We start from the raw sequence: 20,066 nt of genomic DNA on the forward strand, positions 1-20,066 counted from the left end.
GAATAAATTTTTTGATGTGGGAAAAAAGTAAAGGCATTCTGTTTATGAAGAGTTTTCTTAATGAATATTCTGTCCTTAAAAGCTTAATTTTTTAAAGTAGACAACTTCTCTTAGAATGTAATAAAAAATGAATATTAATGATGAAATAAAGATACATCTAAGAAAAGAAAAATGACAGTATCATCACAAAGTTAAAAAGTATATTCCACCTGGCAAGAATATCCTTGTAAATTTTAATTAGATAACAGCATAGTAATAATAAAGATTAATCAATTATTTTCCCTATGGTTTTACACTTGAGGTTCAATTTAGACACTTGAGATAGCTTTCAACTCAAGTATAAGCTTTAATTTATTTTTGGAGTATTATTAGTTTATATATTGCATATTGTTGTTTGAAGCTAATAATTCTGAGGGTGGATTCAGAGCTCAGGCTTCTTGCTTCCCATGTAGCATCCATCCACTGGGCTTTTCATGTAGGCCTTAGTAGCTTGTGGGCTTCCAAGGTGGCACAGAGGTAAGGAATCTACCTGTCAAGGCAGGAGATACAAGAAATGTGGGTTGGATTCCTAGGTTGAGAAGATACCTTGAAGAAAGAAATGGCACCCCACTCCAACATTCTAGCCTGGAAAATTCCATGGGCAGAGGAGCCTGGCTGCCTTCAGTTCGTGGGATCACAAAGAGTTGGACACAACTGAGTGACTGAGCATGAAGCACAGTTAGCAGGTAGAAAAGAAAGAGTAGGGGTGAGGCATAGTCACATCATAAACGTTGGTGTGCTAGCAACACACATCCGCTGACGTGTGTCATGACGTTAGTATGTGACTTGACCCCATGTTCAGAAAAATGAGTGGAGATATTTCTAGTGAAGGGTTGTCATGTGTAACACAGAAGCTAAGATGAAATAAATCATTTCCGAGATTGCATGACCTGGAAAACCTCACCCAATAGGAATAGAAAATCTGAATGGAACTAAACTACTAAAAATGTGCTGAATTGTTACATGAAAGAAAACCTAAATAATTGAGCCTAGATGTTTACACAGATGAGATTTCTAAACATTCCAGAAATAGCTCCATTATTTAACAAGTTATACCAGTAGTTAGAAAAGAAGGAAAAGAAAAGAAACATTGAAGAGCTCAATTTTAAGGTTAACTGACCTTAAAATTAACTGACCTCTTCAGAGGAGCCTGAAGAGCTATAGTTTATGGGGGTCACAAAGAGTCAAACATGACTGAGTGATTAACACACAGCACTGACCATATGAAAAGAAATATTATAGGAAATTATAATCATAGACAGAGCGAGCTAAATATAATATTAGCAATGTACAACACGTATGGTTATAAATACATATACAGATGTTAATTAAATACACATAAATATTCCATGTTCAAATAAACAGTGTATATATTGTCAGAAACTTAGTGCATCTTTGCTCTCCTAAGCTTATAGACGTGTGTGAGTGCATGCATGCTAAGTTGCCTCAGTTGTGTCCAACACTTTGCCACTCCATGGATGATAGCCCACCAGGCCCCTGTCCATTGGATTCTCCAGGCAAGATTACTAGAGTGGGTTGCCATTTCCTCCTCCAGGGTATCTTCCTGACCCAGGGATTGAACCCTCCTCTTTGTGTCTCCTGCATTTGCAGGGCAGTTCTTTACCACTAGATCCACCTAGAAAGACATGTGTTGTAAAATATTTCTCTCTCTCTTTTTTGATTACTTAATTCACAACAGAAAGAACAACCATAATTCCTGTTCAATAGGATACAGGTATCTCAGAGGAAGCTGTGTTTGTGTTTGTATGATTTTGAATATCATACAAACTAAGAAATGCAAGATGCCAGAAACAATTACTGACCTTTTATGAATTATATTTTATTTGGATTATCAATTTAGGTTCAATCATTTCTAGAAGGTTTGCCTAATGTTTGGAATAATAGACTGGTACATATTATTTCATGCTTTAAACATGTTTCATAATTCTTTTAATGTTTAGGTTGCTTGGAATTAAAGGAAGAAACCATTGAAAACCTTCTTGCAGCAGCTTGCCTTCTTCAGCTTCCTCAAGTAGTGGAAGTGTGTTGCCATTTCCTCATGAAGCTCTTGCATCCATCAAACTGTTTAGGAATCCGAGCATTTGCAGATGCGCAAGGATGCATTGAATTAATGAAGGTGGCCCACAGCTACACGATGGTAAGGAAATGTAATGTTTTAATAATAGCAACATAGCTGTATTGTCAGAGGTTAAAATAATTACAGTCATTGCAATCAAAATTAAAACTTAAAATTAGTTTTGAATCACTGGAACAGTTTTATCATGAGACACAATGTACTGTATAGTATTTAAGAACCTCAAAGTAGAAAAGACATCACATAATGGTCTTTATTACGACTCCATTTACACTTTATAGACGATATAGATATAGATATTGACTACTTTTGATTTTAAATGATTCTTAAAATAATTTTTTCCTTAATTTCTCCTTGGGACATCTATCTTTTACATCTCCTTCCACAACTGCCTTTTCCCCTCTTTTCTTTCTAGTTAAGAGCTAACAGATTATGCCACAAAAATTTTTCTTTTGCATTTTTCAAACAACCTCCCTACCATGGACTCGGGTTTGTGCATGCTAAGTTGCTTCAGTCATATCTGACTCTCTGCGACTCTGTGGACTGTAGCCCATCAGGCTTCTCTGTCCGTGGGGTTTCTCCAGGCAAGAATACTGGAGTAGGTCACCATGCCCTCCTCCAGGAGATCTTCCCTATCTAGGAACTGAAGCTGCATCTCTAAAGTCTCCTGTACTGGCAGGAATGTTCTTTACCACTAGCACCACCTGGAAAGCCCATGGACTGAGGTATATTAACCAACATTCAGTGCTGAAATCCTACCCCAAACGTGATGGTGTTTGGAGATGGAGGCTTTGGAGGTGAGGTCATCATAGCAGGCCCCTCAGGATGCCCTTATGAGAAGAGACACAGGAGAATTTGCTTCCCCTCTCTCTCTTTCATGTGCTGACACAGTGAGAAGATCGCCGTCTGACAGCTCAGAAGAGAGTCTTTAGGGAACCCAGTAAGACTATATTTTAAATATTGGACTTTTCAGCCTTCAAAACAATAAGAAATAAATTCCTGTTGTCTCAGCCACCTAGTCTGTGGTATTTTGTTATGGCAGCCTGAGCTATCTAGTACACTGTTTATCATAGCATGATACATTAGGTATGCATTTGTCTGTATGATTTATGGAGAAAAAAGGATCGTGATAGTATATTTTAAAGTATTTATTGGGATAGTGAATATTGGATTTCAGAATTCCTGGGAACTTTTATACTAAAAGGGAAAATATTTAGATACGTAAATCAAATGTTTTTATTTTTTTGGTAAATTTGTCTTTCTGTACCATTTTTCATAAAAGGTTTAAATTGATTGAGTATCAGTCAGTAAATAGTCTTGTAATACTATAAGCCTATTTTATATTTTTCTCTTTGATTTCTTGCTGTATGTGTAGACATATTATATATGTAGATATTTTAACAGAAGGATTAAAACTCATTTAAGGTGTACACTTTAAATGGGTGAACTTTGTAGTATGTTCTTTAAATGTTATTTTCATTCTAGAATTGAATAATCAGTTAGAAAATTTTCATACTGATCATTTTATATCCTAGAAAAAAATCATTCTAAAAAAGTGCTTAATACAGTACCTAGAATATAGCAAGCACTGTATAAAATGCTAACAACTTTTACTGTTATTATTAATATTATTAATGATTTAATTTTTATTATTGAAACAACCAACTCTAAAGCATAGACCTATCCCTTTGCAACTCAAGGGAATAATTTATATGAAATAAATCTCATTAAGCCTTATAGTTGCTATTTATTTAGAAACTTTTATTGTGAGATTTAGGCACCTTTTCAATTACTAATGACAATCAGACATTTGAGTCTCCTCATTGTTATTCTTACACAGACTCTCAATATTATTTTAATTTTCTTCTTTAATCCTTTAAGCAGATTAGCAAATTAAATAAAATGTATAAATAAAAGAAGGAGATGCATGCTTTGTACATCTATTATCAAATTCTTTTTTTGAAATATTCCATGACAGGGCACAGTACTACTATTCAAATTATATGAACCATATAAAATTAATGTAAACAAATACTTCATCAACCAAAATATCAAAACCCAACTGCTGTCATTTAATTATGCACATTTCATTACACTTCGGAGTTCCTGGCTTAGCTAAGTCAAAGAACAATATGCCTCCATATCCATTGGGATAATGGTCCCTTCTGGTCTGGTTTGAAATTATTAATTTAATAATAAAAATGTTTTCCTTGCAGCTGCTTGAACTGATCTGGGATTTATCACACAATAGTATCAATATAGTTTTTAAACACATTAAAAAATATTCTCTATAGTAAACTATACATGTAAAACAGAAATATAGGGATGTCCTATCTAAGACACTCAACATTCTAAACAACTCTATCTTATTTTTGAGACTATGGATTGATCATGTGTTGTGTTATGCTTGTAAAAATTAAAATGATTTCAAATTCTGTTGGAAACATGAAACTCCAGTGCTCTCCAGATGCTCATGGTTTACTCTTTTACTGGAAAACATTTTCTGACCAGTTGTCTTCCTAGAGTATAATTTTCTCTTAGTTCTAATGCTTTAAAATGAGTGCATCTGATATTATAATTTTTACCATATATTAGCCTCTGATCTGTGTTTAATTTTGCATATCTCCTCATTTAATCTATTTAATCTGTGCTTCAAGAACAAATTTATTAAGCTTTTTTTTTTCTTCTTTTTAGCTCCATCAGTAGCAAAACATCTCAGGGTTTCTACTGAGTAAACTCTGTTACTGAATTAAAAAACATCTCAGGGTTTCTACTGAGTAAACTCTGTTACTGAATTAATATATTTATTGGCTCTAAATATGACTTCATTGCTTAGTTTACACATGGAATTCTTTAATTTTCAATTTCCTTGCCAAGATATTTTAGATAAGAACTTGATCTTACAACATTCAGATCTTAACTTGCTGTCTGTATACCTTTGCTTTTTATATATTTTGCTGTTTCCTTTGGAAATTTCACTTATTTGAATTCAGCTATTGATTTTGTGTGATTCCAAAATCTTTCAGGGAAACTGACCCTGCTTGGCAGTGGTTCATGTGTGAAATATTGGAAAATTTTGATTGTGAGCTCAATATTAGACAGAAGTGTGAAATAAATTCTGAAACATTAATTTACATTTTGGGTGCATGAATATACAGATATCAACAAGAAAATTGAAGGAAATAGTTTCTCTTACTCTATTAGAATTCATTATGAAACCTGTTGTTAATTCTGGACATCTCATTTTAAAAACATTAAAGAGCAACAAACAGAAGTAGATGAGAATTATAAGAATAGCAAATATTTAATAATCATGAAATATGAAGAAAAGTTGAAAAGATTTGACCTCTATGACTGAATAATATCAGAACATGGAAATAGATATCTTTTTGTATTTGATAGAATGAATTTTTGTTTGAAAAAAGTTTGTATTTTCTCATCCTGTTTTAAATTTTAGTAGTATAAACTTCTTTTCAATTTAAATATCATAGGAAAGAATAATATTGGAATTGAAGTGCTTTGTGTGATGATAGATGAAGGGTCTGGAGTCTCCTTCCATCTTCTGATTTTTCTTTCTCTGCTCGCTTGTGTATTTCTACTAATGACCAACATCTCTTCCTACTAAGGTCAGCTCTGCCTTTAGAGGAGACTCCCAGATCTTCTTTTTTAAGAAATCATCTCTCCATATGGTTCTGGGTTAGACTTTGACAATTAAAAGCATTCATGCAAGGTATAGAAAGTGGAAATGAAGGAGAATCCATTATTTCTGCACAGGTGGATGCAGGCAGATACATGGACAAATGGAAACTTGAAGTAACTTCTAAGTGAGCACTTGAAAGTAATTGGCTTCAGTGCTGTAGACTGAGACAGTTGATTGGAGATTTCTGGAGGTTCTTGAGGAGTTCAGTGCCTTTGTAGAGTACTTGTTAGGACAGTTCATATTGAGCAGAAATAGAAATCATTAGCAAAAAGTTCTCTGACCTTCACTTCCACAGCTCTTTCCATAGCTATCTAGGTCTCCAATTCCCTATCCAAAATCTATTTTACATAGAACACATGGTTTGTTTTTCTAATTCAACAATGTCTTAAACACATACCCCAAAATAGTAGATTTAAACTCCACATTTTGATAGAAGTGATTCTCCCCACCTAACTTCTGAACAACTGCCTGGGAATATTTCCTAAAATGGAATTAATTGCACCACTTCTCAATATGTCCATGAATTCCTTTCACTTATTCTTTACTCATGATAGTTCTTTTATCTAGAATCCCTGGTTTCTAATTCTAAATAACCACCCTCACTTCCCAGTTTAAGTTCATCCATGCCTAAGAAATATTTTAAAATTTTTCATGGCATTCTCTGTCTTATTTAAATTCTTAGTATTCCTTTTGTTAGCACTATATGGTGTCACCATACATTTTCCTATGCAATTAATTATCCCTTATGTCTTTATGACTGATCTTCACAACTATATTACAAATTCTTTGTGATTGAGAACAGCTCTTTCCACTGAGATTTGTTTTTCCCAACAAATCTCCATTGAGATTTGTATGTACTTGCATGTGTAATATATTAACTAATTCCTATAGTTCCCAGGATATTTAGAATTACTATTCTCAGAACTCCCAAATTCAGTTATTCAGCAAGACTATCCATGTTTTTCCTCTAACTTCTAATGACGTATCCTATTGTTATTTTCTTGTTCACACAATTCCAACCACACTGTTCCTCTTGCTATTTTTTTACTACAGCAAGCATACTATCACCAGATGACTTTTGTGTTGTTCTTTCTTACTTCTGCTGGAAATGCTCTTCTACCAAATATTTATATTCTTTCTCTGCCTTATTCAGCTTTCTGTTCAAATGTCACTTAGACAGAAATCTCTTCTCTGAATATTCTATTAAAAGTGACATTACTTTCAAAACTCTCTCTTTCTTTAAAGTGTTTTCTATCCTCTAGAGTACTTTTATTCTAGTTTCATATTATTAATTTTTTGTTAAGGGTTGTTGTTGTTCACTTCTGCCATAATGTGGTATCTCCTTGATAGCATCTATTTAATTTTCTACAGCTTGGAGACCTAGATAGATATCTCTTCATAGCATTCATTGTTGAAAGGGGAAGTTACTGTTGACTACTATGTACCAAAAGCTGTAGAAAGATACAGTGGTGACCAAAATAGGCATATGTTGCCCTTGTTATTCAGTCATTAGGTTGTATCCAACTCTTTGCAACCCCATGGACTGTAGTGCTCCAGGCTCCCCTGTCCTTCACTATCTTCTGGGGTTTGCTCAAATTCATATCCATTGAGTCAGTGATACTACGTATCTCATCCTCTACTGCCCCCTTCTCCTTTTGCCTTCAATATTTCCCAACATCAGGGTACTTTCCAATGAAATTGTAGGATGATATAGGAGATCAAAACAGGAAAAGTTTTGGCAGTGCAAAATTTTTCAGGGTTAAGGAGACTTTGTTAAAGATTTGTGCTGTTATATTAAAATAAGAATATAGCATTGAACATTTCTGAGCAAGCAAGAGTCAAGATTTAATTTTAGGACTAATCTTCAGATTGTCCTGAGGAGAAGGCAAGAAGAAAGACCAAGAATAAGTTTAGTACTTCATAAGAGGCATATATGTGTATTTACACATACTGGGTGAGTGAGAAAGAAAAAGAGAAACTGAGGTAGCTCCTGACATTTTGCTTGATGGCAATGCTTATCTCTACTGGTGCTGGTGGTGCACAAGTTAAATACATAGTATATATCAGACTTTTTGTTTTTTTTTTCTATGGTTCCCTTTACTTGCTTGCTTGCATATCAAAAAGCAGAGACATTACTTTGCCAAAAAGGTCCGTAGAGTCAAAGTTATGATTTTTCCAATAGTCATGTATGGATGTGAGCATTGGACCTTAAAGAAGACTGAGTGCTGAAGAACTGATGCTTTTGACCTATGGTGCTGGAGAAGACTCTTGAAAGTCCCTTGGACTGCAAGGAGATCGTGTCAAGCTTAAAGGAAATCAATTCTGAATATTCACGGAAGGACTGATGATTAAGCCAAAGCTCCAATATTTTGGTCACCTGATGTGAAGACTCTTGAGAGTCCTTTGGACTGCAAGGAGATCGACTCAATCCTAAAGGAAATCAGTTCTGAATATTCAGTGGAAGGACTGATGATTAAGTTGAAGCTCCAATATTTTGGCCACCTGATGTGAATAGCTGACTCAGATGCTGGGAAAGATTGAAGGCAGGAAGAGAATGGGATGACAGAGGATGAATTGGTTGGATGGCATCACCACCTCAACAGACATGAATTTGAGCAAGCTCTGGGAGACGGTGAAGGCTGGGGGAAGCCTGGTGCACTGCAATCCATAGTATCACAAAGAGTTGGACATGACTGAGAAATTGAACAATATATCAATCATTGCTGTACAAGTTAAACGAACTTTTAAAATTTAATCTTTTCACAACTCCTGCAAAGTATGTGTTATATCCATTCTAAAGTGAAATTAAAATATGCTTACTCCTTGGAAGGAAAGTTATGACCAACCTAGACACCATATTAAAAAGCAGAGACATTAATTTGTCAACAAAGGCCCATCTAGTCAAGGCTATGGTTTTGCCAGTGGTCATGTATGGATGTGAGAGTTGGACTATAAAGAAAGCTGAGCACTGAAGAATTGATGCTTTTGAACTGTGGTGTTGAGAGTTCCTTGGACTGCAAGGAGATTCAACCAGTTCATCCTAAAGGACATCAGTCCTGTGTGTTCATTGGAAGGACTGATGTTGAAGTTGCAACTCCAATACTTTGGGAACCTGATGCGAAGAGTTGACTCATTTGAAAAGACCCTGATGCTGGGAAAGATTGAAGGCAGGAGGAGAAGGGGATGACAGAGGAAGAGATGGTTGGATGGCATTACCAACTCAATGGACATGGGTTTGGGTGTACTCCAGGAATTGGTGATAGACAGGAAGTCCTGGTGTGCTATGGTTTATGGGATTGCAAAGAGTCGGACACGACTGAGTGACTGAACTGAACTGAACCGAAGGTTTAGGGAGGCTAAATAACCTACTCAAGAATAGTAGAACATGCTAGAATGGAGATTTAAATCTGACAGTGTCTTACTACAAACTTAAAACTCTGTTTAATGTGCTAATATATTTACATATCACCCAGAATATCAAGTTAGATTCCTGATATCCAGAATATTTCAAGGCATGGATTACTTGAGACAAATGGACACTATAAACCTGTAACATGGATGAGATCAAAGAATTCTGTGAAGATTTTACTCCTCAGTTTTACCATTTCCCTGTTCACTTCATGCTTACTTTCTACCCAGTGCTACCAGCATGCCTTGAAAGATTCCACAATGTTTACTCTAGAAGCAGAAGCAGTTCCAGTAAGACTAATGGGAGGCTGCTATGATCAGTCAGTAGCTTCAAAAAGCAGATGTTTCACAGATGGAGCATAAAGCCTTCCAAACTCAGTATAAGAGCAGCAGCCCTTTCAAAGGCCAGAACCCAAAAGCTCCTGTACATAGTTCACTTGTCCTTCAGAGATGTAAAAGTAATGCCAGAAAAAGTAAACTTTATTGATGTGGTTTCTGTTTATGGTTTTGAAATATCTGACATTGCTCATGATTCCTAGTCAGCAGCATTGTTTTTTTTTTTTTAATCTTTACCAAAAGTCCTACAAATAAACCATAAACTAGAATTTGCTTTGAGAGAACAAATGGAATTTAAATGTCTTTGTTTTCCTACATGGCCAAAATAAAGTTCACTTCATCCATATTCTCCTCAGGACTCCTGTGTGATGTATTAGTACTAAAATTTGCTGTGAACATTTTTTTTTTTTTTTTGGTTTGTTTTTCATTCATTGCTTTGTGTTAGTCCCTTTGGGTATCTCATTTGCAAACATGGTGTGAATAATGAATATAAATCAGTATGTAAATGTCAACTTGAAACTTTGCCAAATTTGATTTTCAGAATTTCTTTGTAAATTGGTAAGAAGTGAAGGTGTTGAGTGAGTGTAGTGAGTTCCTTGAAGGACAGCTACCTATGCTTAATACTCACAAGCAGTAAGAAGAATGCAGAGGCCTCTACAGAAAGGAACCTCCTCTCATCTTGTTTTTGATTGTTTTCCTTTACTTGCTTTGTCCCTAAATTAGACAACTCTTCACAGGCAGTTTTAATTTGTGTTATTAATCACAGTCATTGGTAAAATTCTAGTTTATTGCCTACAACTGGAAGTTGATTTGAGTGGAAGTGTTTTAAAAAATTGTCTTTAAAAAAAAAAATCTTTAAATTGCTTAGTGTTGTGCACAAACAGGATATTCAGATTACACCAGATAAACTGACAGAAATGTATAATCAATAGTAATATTATAATAAATAATTATTTACTTATGCAATTGCAGTTTGACTATATAAAACTTTTTAATTGTTAGGATTCTAGAAAATAACCACAATAAAATGTGTAATTATGACAGTTTCAAAGACTAATTAAGCATACCTACAGAGGATCCAAGGAAAATTGTAAGCTTTTTAAGGATTCATTTTAGACAAAGTCCATTTCTTCTATTCAGATGCTCTTTGAGTATGTTTCTATTTTAGGTTTTCATATTCAAACTGAAGAGATTCTATTTTAAGAAATGAGTCTTTCTGCATTGTTGTTGATAATGGTGTAGATGATAATATTCCCCTACTTGAAAAACACTCCATTCATTGTAGGAATTTTTTCATTTACATGCTCTGATTTTATTTTCATTTCTTCTACTGGGCTATTTCTAAAACACAATGATTCAGCACACAGGTGTATAAAGTCACACCACATGCACATACACACACACAAGCAAAATCTACTATTAAAATTATTAAAATGTATTAGGTTATTTGGGGCTTCCCAGGTAAAAGAATCCTCCTGCAAAGGAGACACGGGAGATGCCACTCCAGTATTCTTGCCTAGAGAATCCTATGGACAGAGACGCTTGGTGGCCTATGGTCCACAGGGTTATCTACCAGATTTAAATCTTTGTTGAGTTGTTATATCATGAGTTGATTCTGTGCAACAATAATACAATGAATTAAATTCCAAGAAGGAACACTAATGTAAAAAAATACCCAATAAACCCAAATCTAAAGGATTTTCAGAGTCACTTGTAAGTAGTATTTAATTATTTGAATTATTTAATCTATAGAATTTCATTCTATAATAAATAATATTTCTACTTTGTTAGAATAGTTCTAAAAGGGATTCCTAGGTGATGACGGAGAAAGCAATGGCACCCCACTCCAGTACTCTTGCCTGGAAAATCATGGAGAAGCCTGGTAGGCTGTGATCCATGGGGTCACTAAGAGTCAGACATGACTGAGCAACTTCACTTTCACTTTTCACTTTCACACATTGGAGAAGGAAATGGCAACCCACTCCAGCGTTCTTGCCTGGAGAATCCCAGGGACGGGGGAGCCTGGTGGGCTGCCATCTATGAGATCACACAGAGTCGGACACGACTGAAGTGACTTAGCAGCAGCAGCAGGTGATGCCAGAAGGAAAAGCCAGAAACCTTTTGGCTATAGTGCCTTTCATTTTTCAAATCAGTTCTTCAACAATGAAATCAATAACTTGCTTTTGTTCTGAATTTTTAAATGCCTATGAAAAACTCTGATTTTCTATGCATATGAAAGTTTCACTTTATTACAAAAATTCACACGTTATGAACTAATGTTATAAAATATTTATATTTTCTGATGAGGTAATGAATTACTCATCAGGGAACTAATTTCTTTTTATGCTTCCATTTAGATTTTTTTTTCACTGTCACTTCTGTTAAGGACTACACTTGTGCTTAAAGATCTTTAATAGTACTTTTTAAAAGAGGAATAAAAGGCAGAGGGATAGATTATAGTTCACAGGAAACATGCTAAATCAATCCTTGCTTGAGGGGAAGCCTGGTCTACCCTTTGTACACAAGGCAGCATAGAGCTGGGGCTGATCATTATCTCAAAATAATACTTTCAGAAATGTACAACTAGACACAATTCAACAAAAAATAACGTCTAATAGAGTATTGGATGTTCCTCCCAGACCCCAAGTTACTCTAAATATGTTAAATTTTCTGCGGTGGACTTAATACTCCTTGAGGCACAAACTACATCTGACTTGCTCACTGCTATATTCTTAATTCTTAGAATAACATCTTACTCATTGTAGAAACACAATAAATGATATTTGTAAGATAATAAGAGTTCTTTCACATATTAATAATTTGAAATGCTATTAAAATTTACCAACTTAAATATTAATATTAATAATTTTAAGTGATACATATTATATCTGAGCATTCCAGGTGACTCAGTGGTAAAGAAACCACCTGCCAAGCAGGAGATGTGGGTTCAATCCCCTTGTGGAAAAGATCCCCTGGAGAAGAAAATGGCTACCCACTCCAGTATTGCTGCCTGGGAAATCCTGTGGACAGAGGAGACTGGTCCGTGAGGGTTGCAAAGACATGACTCAGTGACTAAACAACAGCACTCTACAATAATTAAAAATATTTATGTGGTACCTAAATTTACACTTCATATCTCTTTATTAAAAAATTTGCGACCCCATGGACTGCAGTCTGCCAGGTTCCTTTGTCCATGGGGATTCTCTAGGCAAGGATACTGGAGTGGGTTGCCATGCCCTTCTCTAGGAGATCTTCCTGACCCAGGGATCGAACCTCAGTCTCCTGTGTTACAGGCGGATTCTTTACCATCTGAGCCACCAGGGAAGCCCCCAAAAATAAATAGTAAATGCTTATAGACTATATCATGATCTCAAAGTTTATTATCTATTTTTTTAATCAGCAATTTCTAAACTTTTTAATAAGTATATTTTTTGTTCCACCTCCATGTATGTATATTTTTAAATTGAGTTTTTGTGGACCTATTTCATATTCAAGGTCTATATTCAATAGTTTTGATTACTTATAATAAAAACTGTTCATTTAAATTTGATTTTCATTGACAATCTTGATACTCATAAATATATGTAAAACCTTGTGATTTAATAGAAAGAATATGTACTACAAAGAATTAATAGTAGGCCAAATGTATCCAATTGTCACATATGATAGCTAATTATATAAAATAATACATCATTAAAAGTTTATAGATGACAGAAAGCTGAAATTAACAAAGATTTAATAAAGGAGATTCAAATCTTGACCCAAGTAAATTAAAGAAATAATTTACTTTAGATGATGGGTTTTCTTCCAATAAGTGTCCTATTGTATTTTTTTATATAAGACAATCTTTACTTGCACACACACACACACAAATCTATTTTAATTTTGTTAGAGTTATATAATTTATAATTAGTAAAAAGCTTTCTGGAAAATTATGAAGTTTAAACATTTTCAAACAAAATGGACTGTTTCTTCAATACTAAATCTAAGTAGATTTATTTAAACACTCAGATTACTAAAGCCAGATATACTACTCTAAGCATTTGTTAAACATAATTTGCATTTTAATTGGTTCTACAGTTAGAGGAACAAGAAGACATTGTAAATATATGGGCATAGATGGAATTCATTTCTTCTCCCATTCTATTTGAAAGGAAAATGACCTGATTATTAATGTATGAAGCATTGTTTCTATTTTTACTTCTGGCATATGGAAAAGAATAAATGAAGATAACTAAGAGATGAAAACACAGGATTAAAGGAAATTTAGAGAAAGTACATACTTTTCAAAAGAAATGTATTGTAGTTGAACTAGAAGAAAATTGATGAAACTAAAATTAGATTTACTATATGTAGTTAGTGACTAAGACACATATGAATACATTTATATATTAAAAAAATCTTTAATAACATTGAAAATATTAATCAGAAGAAAGTCAATATTTTAAGTAGTAAACTCTGTAATAACTCTAGCTTATATGGCTTCAAATATTGACATTTACCACATATATAACACATACCATGATCACCATTATCATATTATTTTTTATATTTAAAAAGTTTACAAATTTGACAGATAACTAAAATAAGCATAAAAAAATATAAAAAATATTTAAGATAGTATCTTCATTAGTTAGGTTTGCCTTGTCATATGTGCCAACTGATATCATTTGACGATGTAGTAATGAACTTATTTTTCTTTGAAATAATAATGTGGCAAATTATATTTGTTTAATTTTTCAGAAAGATTATAGGAAAAGTTGTCTTTAAATATTAAAAATTTGAAACTCTTAAATATGTTCAAAGACTCTAAAGCTTGGTTTGTAGGTGCCCAACCACTTGATATACATTTAACAGACTGCTTCAGTAGGTAAAAAGCCTTCAGTGATTTGTGATGGTTTGGTTGTCAGTAGATTTAAGCATCACTTGGCAGAGGAAAGAATATTATTTTACTAGAGCATTTAGAATAAAAAATGGACAGTCTGATGAACTCACTTGAAATCTATCACCGTAAATTGACACTCTCTTTTTCTGCTTTTAAAATCATAAAATGCTCTGAGAATTATTGCCTTATTTTTTTTCAAGAAGGCAGAAATATGAGTGATCTATCCCAGCTTAGTACAAATAAAACTTGGTCATAACCATAACTTAAGCTAAACAAGACTAAAATTTATAAGCTACTAATAGTAAATTCATCTTTTGATAGCTGAGGCCTTGGAACTGGAAATTGATGAATCTTTAGTTTCCATGCCAAAAATTAAAAACAATAAATAAATAAATTCTAATAGATCAACAGATGAAAAATTTACTGACCAAGATTCAGTTTGGGTGAACAGCATAATAGAGTATAACCATCAGCTCTTCATTCAGTGATATTCCTCAATATCAAATATTAATAGAAAATAAATGTATTTTACTGACCACAAAACCAAAAACTGATATAGTAATCTAGAGTATCCTTTAGTTATTTAAAAAAGCCAATATAATGTATACTAGAATTAGATTTTAAACATACATTATTCCCTGCAAATATTATTTTTTAGCTGTTTTAACTCAAAACTATCATTGGTTAGGTATGAGAAACATGCCACCCCTAGAATTTAGAGTTCAATCACACCATGGGAAATATGTGTCCAAGATGGTGAAAAGCATGTTCCAAAATTAAACTAAATATCTACCATTATTAAGTTAACGGTTGCTTTAATTGCTAAAAAATTAAATTAAAATGTGTATTTATTTATTTATTTACAACTTATGGGATATTATTGTTATTTGGTCACTAAGTCATGTCCAATTCTTTGTGACTCCATGAATTTCAGCATGCCAGTCTTCTCCTTCCTTCACTATCTCCCTGAGTTTGCTCAAACTCGCGCCCATTGAGTCAGTGATGCCATCCAACCGTCTCATCCTCTGTCACCTCCTTCTCCTCTTGCACTCAATGCTTCCCTGCTACAGAGTCTTTTCCAATGAGTTGTCTCTTCTTGTCAGTTGGCCAAATTGCCGGAGCTTCAGCTTCCGCATCAGTCGTTCCAATGAATATTCAGAGTTGATTTCCTTTGAATTGATAGCCTTGTTGTTCAAGGGATTCTCAAGAGTCTTTTCCAGCACCACAGTTCGAAAACATCAATTCTTCAGCACTCAGCCTTCTTTATATTCCAACTCTCACATCCATACATGACTACTGAAAAAACCATAGCTTTGACTATATGGAATTTTGCTGGCAAAGTGATGTCTCTGCTTTTTAATACAACCATCCAGTTTTGTCATAGCTTTTCCTCCATAGGACAAGTGTGAATATAATATTCCATATATTATATATATATATATATATAGATAGATAGATAGATATAGATTTTGATTAGTTCTTGATTTGAAAGAAAGAAGCAAACATATAAAACACACTGGAGTTGATGGATAGGAACTAATAAAAAAATATTAATTGGTGTGACAAGACAGTCAAATAATATATGTATTCATTCTCTAAAAAAATGGTGATCATCTTTTCAAATTGGTATCTATAGAACAAGATTATTCTCCTTAAATCTATATACTACATGAAATATTATATCTATATTTTGATAATATGTGAAATATTATATAGTTTTAAAGGAGAACAAATTTGTCCTATGGAAGAAAAGCTATGACAAACATAGACACTGTATTATAAAGCAGAGACATCACTTGCCAATAAAGGTCCGAAGAGTCAAAGCTCTGGTTTTCTAGTAGTTATGTATGGATGTGAGGGTTGGACCATAAAGAAGGCACCAGTGTTGTTTTATATCTTTGCTTCTTTCTTTCAATATAAATCTTTAGAAAGACTAGAGCACTCAAACATTTCATTGTAAAATTACATTTTAAAATTACATTGTAAATTTACATTTCATTGTAAATTCATTCTAAATTTTATTTAGAAGCTACTGTTTATTATTAAAACATGTTAAGAAAAAGAAAAGATTGTTTCCTATAGAAAAAATACCAAAATAAAGATGTTGGGCAGAAAAGTAAGTCTTTTATCATCATTTTAGCCAAATACAGCATAATAATTTTTCTCTTGATAGCAGTATGTGTCAAATATATATTATTTTGATACACACATATGTATACAAGATTTTTGACATGATTCATTGAATAAAACTAGACATTTTCTTTAATTATATGCTTAATTTATGTTTATTGTATTTAATATCTTCAGCTATCAATCTATCACATATAAAGGAAGTATTTGCACAATTTCTGAAATGCCAAGGACTTTGGCTATATATTCTGCTAACACAGAATAACATTTCTTGTTAACATATCTTGAGGCCTTTCCCTGGGTTTGACTTAGGTGTTTTTACACACATTAGTACAGCATCCCTATGAAATAGGTAAAATATTGTTCTTATTTTACAGATGAGAAATCGAAGACACAACAAGATTAAATGTCTTGCACAAAGTCACCCAGCTAATGAATTGTAGATCTTGAATTTTGAATTTTCAAACACAATTATGAACCACTTTGTCCCACTGCCTTAGATTAAACTGATAAATATCACTTTACTGGAAAAATATATCATCCAAAATTTAAGGTAATTTTTTTCAAACGTGATTTTCTTGAGAAGGCAACAAAGAAAACAGATACATGGGCCTTAGTGTAAGGTTAAATACTGTGGAAAAGAAAAGTGAAAGTGTTAGTCGCTCAGTCATGTCTGATTTTTTGCAACCCCATGGACTGTAGTCTGCCAGTCTCCTCTGTCCATGGGATTTCCCAGACAAAAATCCTGGAACGGGTTGCGAGTTCCTTCTCCAAGGGATCTTCCCAACCCAGAGACTGAATCTGGGTCTCCTGCATTGCAAAGCAGATTCTTTACCATCTGAGCCAGCAGAGAAGCCATAAATATCAATCGTTGTTGTCGTTGTTGTTTAGTCACTAGGTCTTGTTGAACTCTTTTGTGATCTACTCCAGGGGATCGCCCAAACTCAGGGATCGAATCCAAGTCTCTTGCATTTCTTGCCTCGGCAGGTGGATTCTTTACCTGAGCCACCAGGGAAGCCAGATAAATATCAAACATGAACCAAATATGTAAAGTGCATCAGAAGTATAAAGTGCAAGGCTAGTGGAAAACATTATAATATTTTTATCACCACACCTAGGTTTGCCTCTAAACTTGCAGACAATGGAAGTGATTTGTTTTGTTCTGTATGTTACATATCAGATTACTAGTAAGGTATTTGATAAAGTTTCTTTTCACTGAAGGAAGATGTCTTCAGTTCTTCCAAAGGAAATGTTACTGTAGTCGCCGCTCTGTTTTAGTTCTTTACTGACTAGATTTTCTTATGGCAGAAGAATATATGCCCCCAGTTATTTGATCAGTAAGATCATTTACATTTTAAAATACAAAAGACCCCTAGTTATCTGCCAAGTTGGTGCTGAAACAGCATGAGTTGTTAATTGTTATGCAGAAACAGACTTTATAAATATGCTAAAATGACAGACGGGTTAACATTTATGACTGTTTATGCATTTGTATTTTTAATTTTTCTGTTCATTTCCTGTGCAGCCTTTACTTTATGACTTCATAGAGAGGTGAATTAATGTTTCTGAGGTTTTTGTATCAGAGATAATATATGAACAAACAAGTGTTTGCTGACCTCTCTCTTTTTCTCTTAAGAACATGTGAGAATGAAACATTCTAATGAATAAAAATCTTTTACATTCATCATTAGACTTTGTTCTGTGACTATTTTTAGTATGAAAAGGCATGTTTCCATAAGATAAAGAGCTCAAGGCTTTCATAAATTTATGTAAAATCTAATATTCTTAAGAACACGTCAAACAAACACAAATAAATACCCAAGAAAACCCACTCATGTCTTACTTATTATTCATCAATTTAGCCATCTTATTTGTTATTTATTCAATAACGATACTTTAATTTCGCCCTCTTTTTCTTCCTGACATGTGTGAAGTAACTTTGAATATAGGAGTCTACACGGTGACATTGATTTTTACACGGTGACATTGATTTAGAAATGTTACTTTTATTATAACCATTTCATGAGTACTGCCTGATTATCTGTTAAAATAACATTGTCAACTACAAATGGACTAATGCTTTATACCTTTTAACATATATTTAACTATCCTAATTTTCTTTTAAAATGATATTAACCTAGGAGTCACATGTTGGGCAGTTGACAATCTCACATATGTTTTAAATGAACGGGAATTCTGATAAAGATGGTAAGCACTCTTTTCACAGCTCCTTTTATGAAACTCTTTGAAATGAATGGATGGAAATAGAAATTAAGGAGAAAATGTAACCACATTTGAATTAGATAATTGTTAAGTCAATAATGTAAATCGTGAAGGACAAAAGTTGCCAAATAAGTAAATTTAGGCAAAAAGTAAAAGGGAAGCAGCAATTTGACATATATATCTTTTTCATTTGTATCATGATGTAAGCAGGGGAGTTATGTCAGAAGGTGGGTTATACTTGGAAGACATGAAAGGACATGGCTGGATCATAAGAGAAATGAGGGTACTCCATTTATGCTTTATCAAGAAAATTAGAATAAAGGAAGAAGCAGAGCTGACAGAAACATTCTCAACTTTTTTTTTTTTTTTTTTTTTTTGCCAATTATAACCTTAACATGAGAATGAGGCAAGGCCAAATAGAGAAAGAAAGTGAAGTCACTCAGTCGTGTCCAACTCTTTGCGACCCCATGGACTGTAGCCTACCAGGTTCTCCGGTCATGGAATTTTCTAGGCAAGAGTACTGGAGTGGGCTGCCATTTCCTTCTCCAGGAGATCTTCCCGACCAAGGGATTGAAGCCGGGTCTCCCGCTTTGTAAGCAGAGGCTTTAGTGTCTGAGCCCCCAGGAAAGTTCAGATAGAGAACAGAAAGTCAATAAAATGAGTAGATTGCTTTGGGTGCTGCCCTGTGATGGTTGTCTCGGGCTGCTCTGACTTCTTCCTCAGACAATGCACAAGGTTGAAATCTTAGGATTCTCTCCTTAATGTATTATTAGACTTCCCTTCAGGGCTGACCCTGCCTTTGTGATAGGGGACTCCATCTCTTTGTAAAGAAAATCTGTGGCATTAACATCCTCAGTATGCCTTTTTCTAAAACTTGCTTTATTTTAGTTTATTTTTTTCCCTACTCAAGAAACTTCACACCTGAAAAAAAAAAAGCACAAATTAACATCTAAATACCCAGTTTAAACTCTGGATAAAATTCAAGCTATGCCAGGTGAAAAAGAGGATCCAGTTTAGGAATATCTGCAGCATCTATCCTGGGTATCTAGGAGTCCTAGATACAAGTGTTTATGTTTAATAATAACCATCAAACTCATCAACATTATCATCATTATCTTAACAACAAGCATATATTCTACAGATAAATTGAGGAAATACATTGTGTGCAAAATATGTAGATTCTTTGAAAGAATATCCTATTTAGTATAAGAAAGAGAATATAATTTCCAGAGCTCTTTTCATTGAGTAAA

At 33.8% G+C, this 20,066-nt stretch overlaps 1 protein-coding gene across 1 annotated transcript in view; it reads left to right on the top strand.

Annotated features, from left to right (window-relative positions):
- The window catches only part of KLHL1 (kelch like family member 1), a 489,854-nt gene that overhangs the window by 232,269 nt on the left and 237,519 nt on the right, over positions 1–20,066 (top strand). The window contains exon 4 of the mRNA XM_070471593.1: positions 2,001–2,197. Within this exon, the coding sequence (XP_070327694.1) occupies positions 2,001–2,197 (197 nt within the window). The remainder of the gene's footprint in view (positions 1–2,000; positions 2,198–20,066) is intronic.

Source organism: Odocoileus virginianus, chromosome 8, assembly GCF_023699985.2.
Source record: "Odocoileus virginianus isolate 20LAN1187 ecotype Illinois chromosome 8, Ovbor_1.2, whole genome shotgun sequence".
Taxonomy (NCBI): Eukaryota; Metazoa; Chordata; class Mammalia; order Artiodactyla; family Cervidae; genus Odocoileus; species Odocoileus virginianus.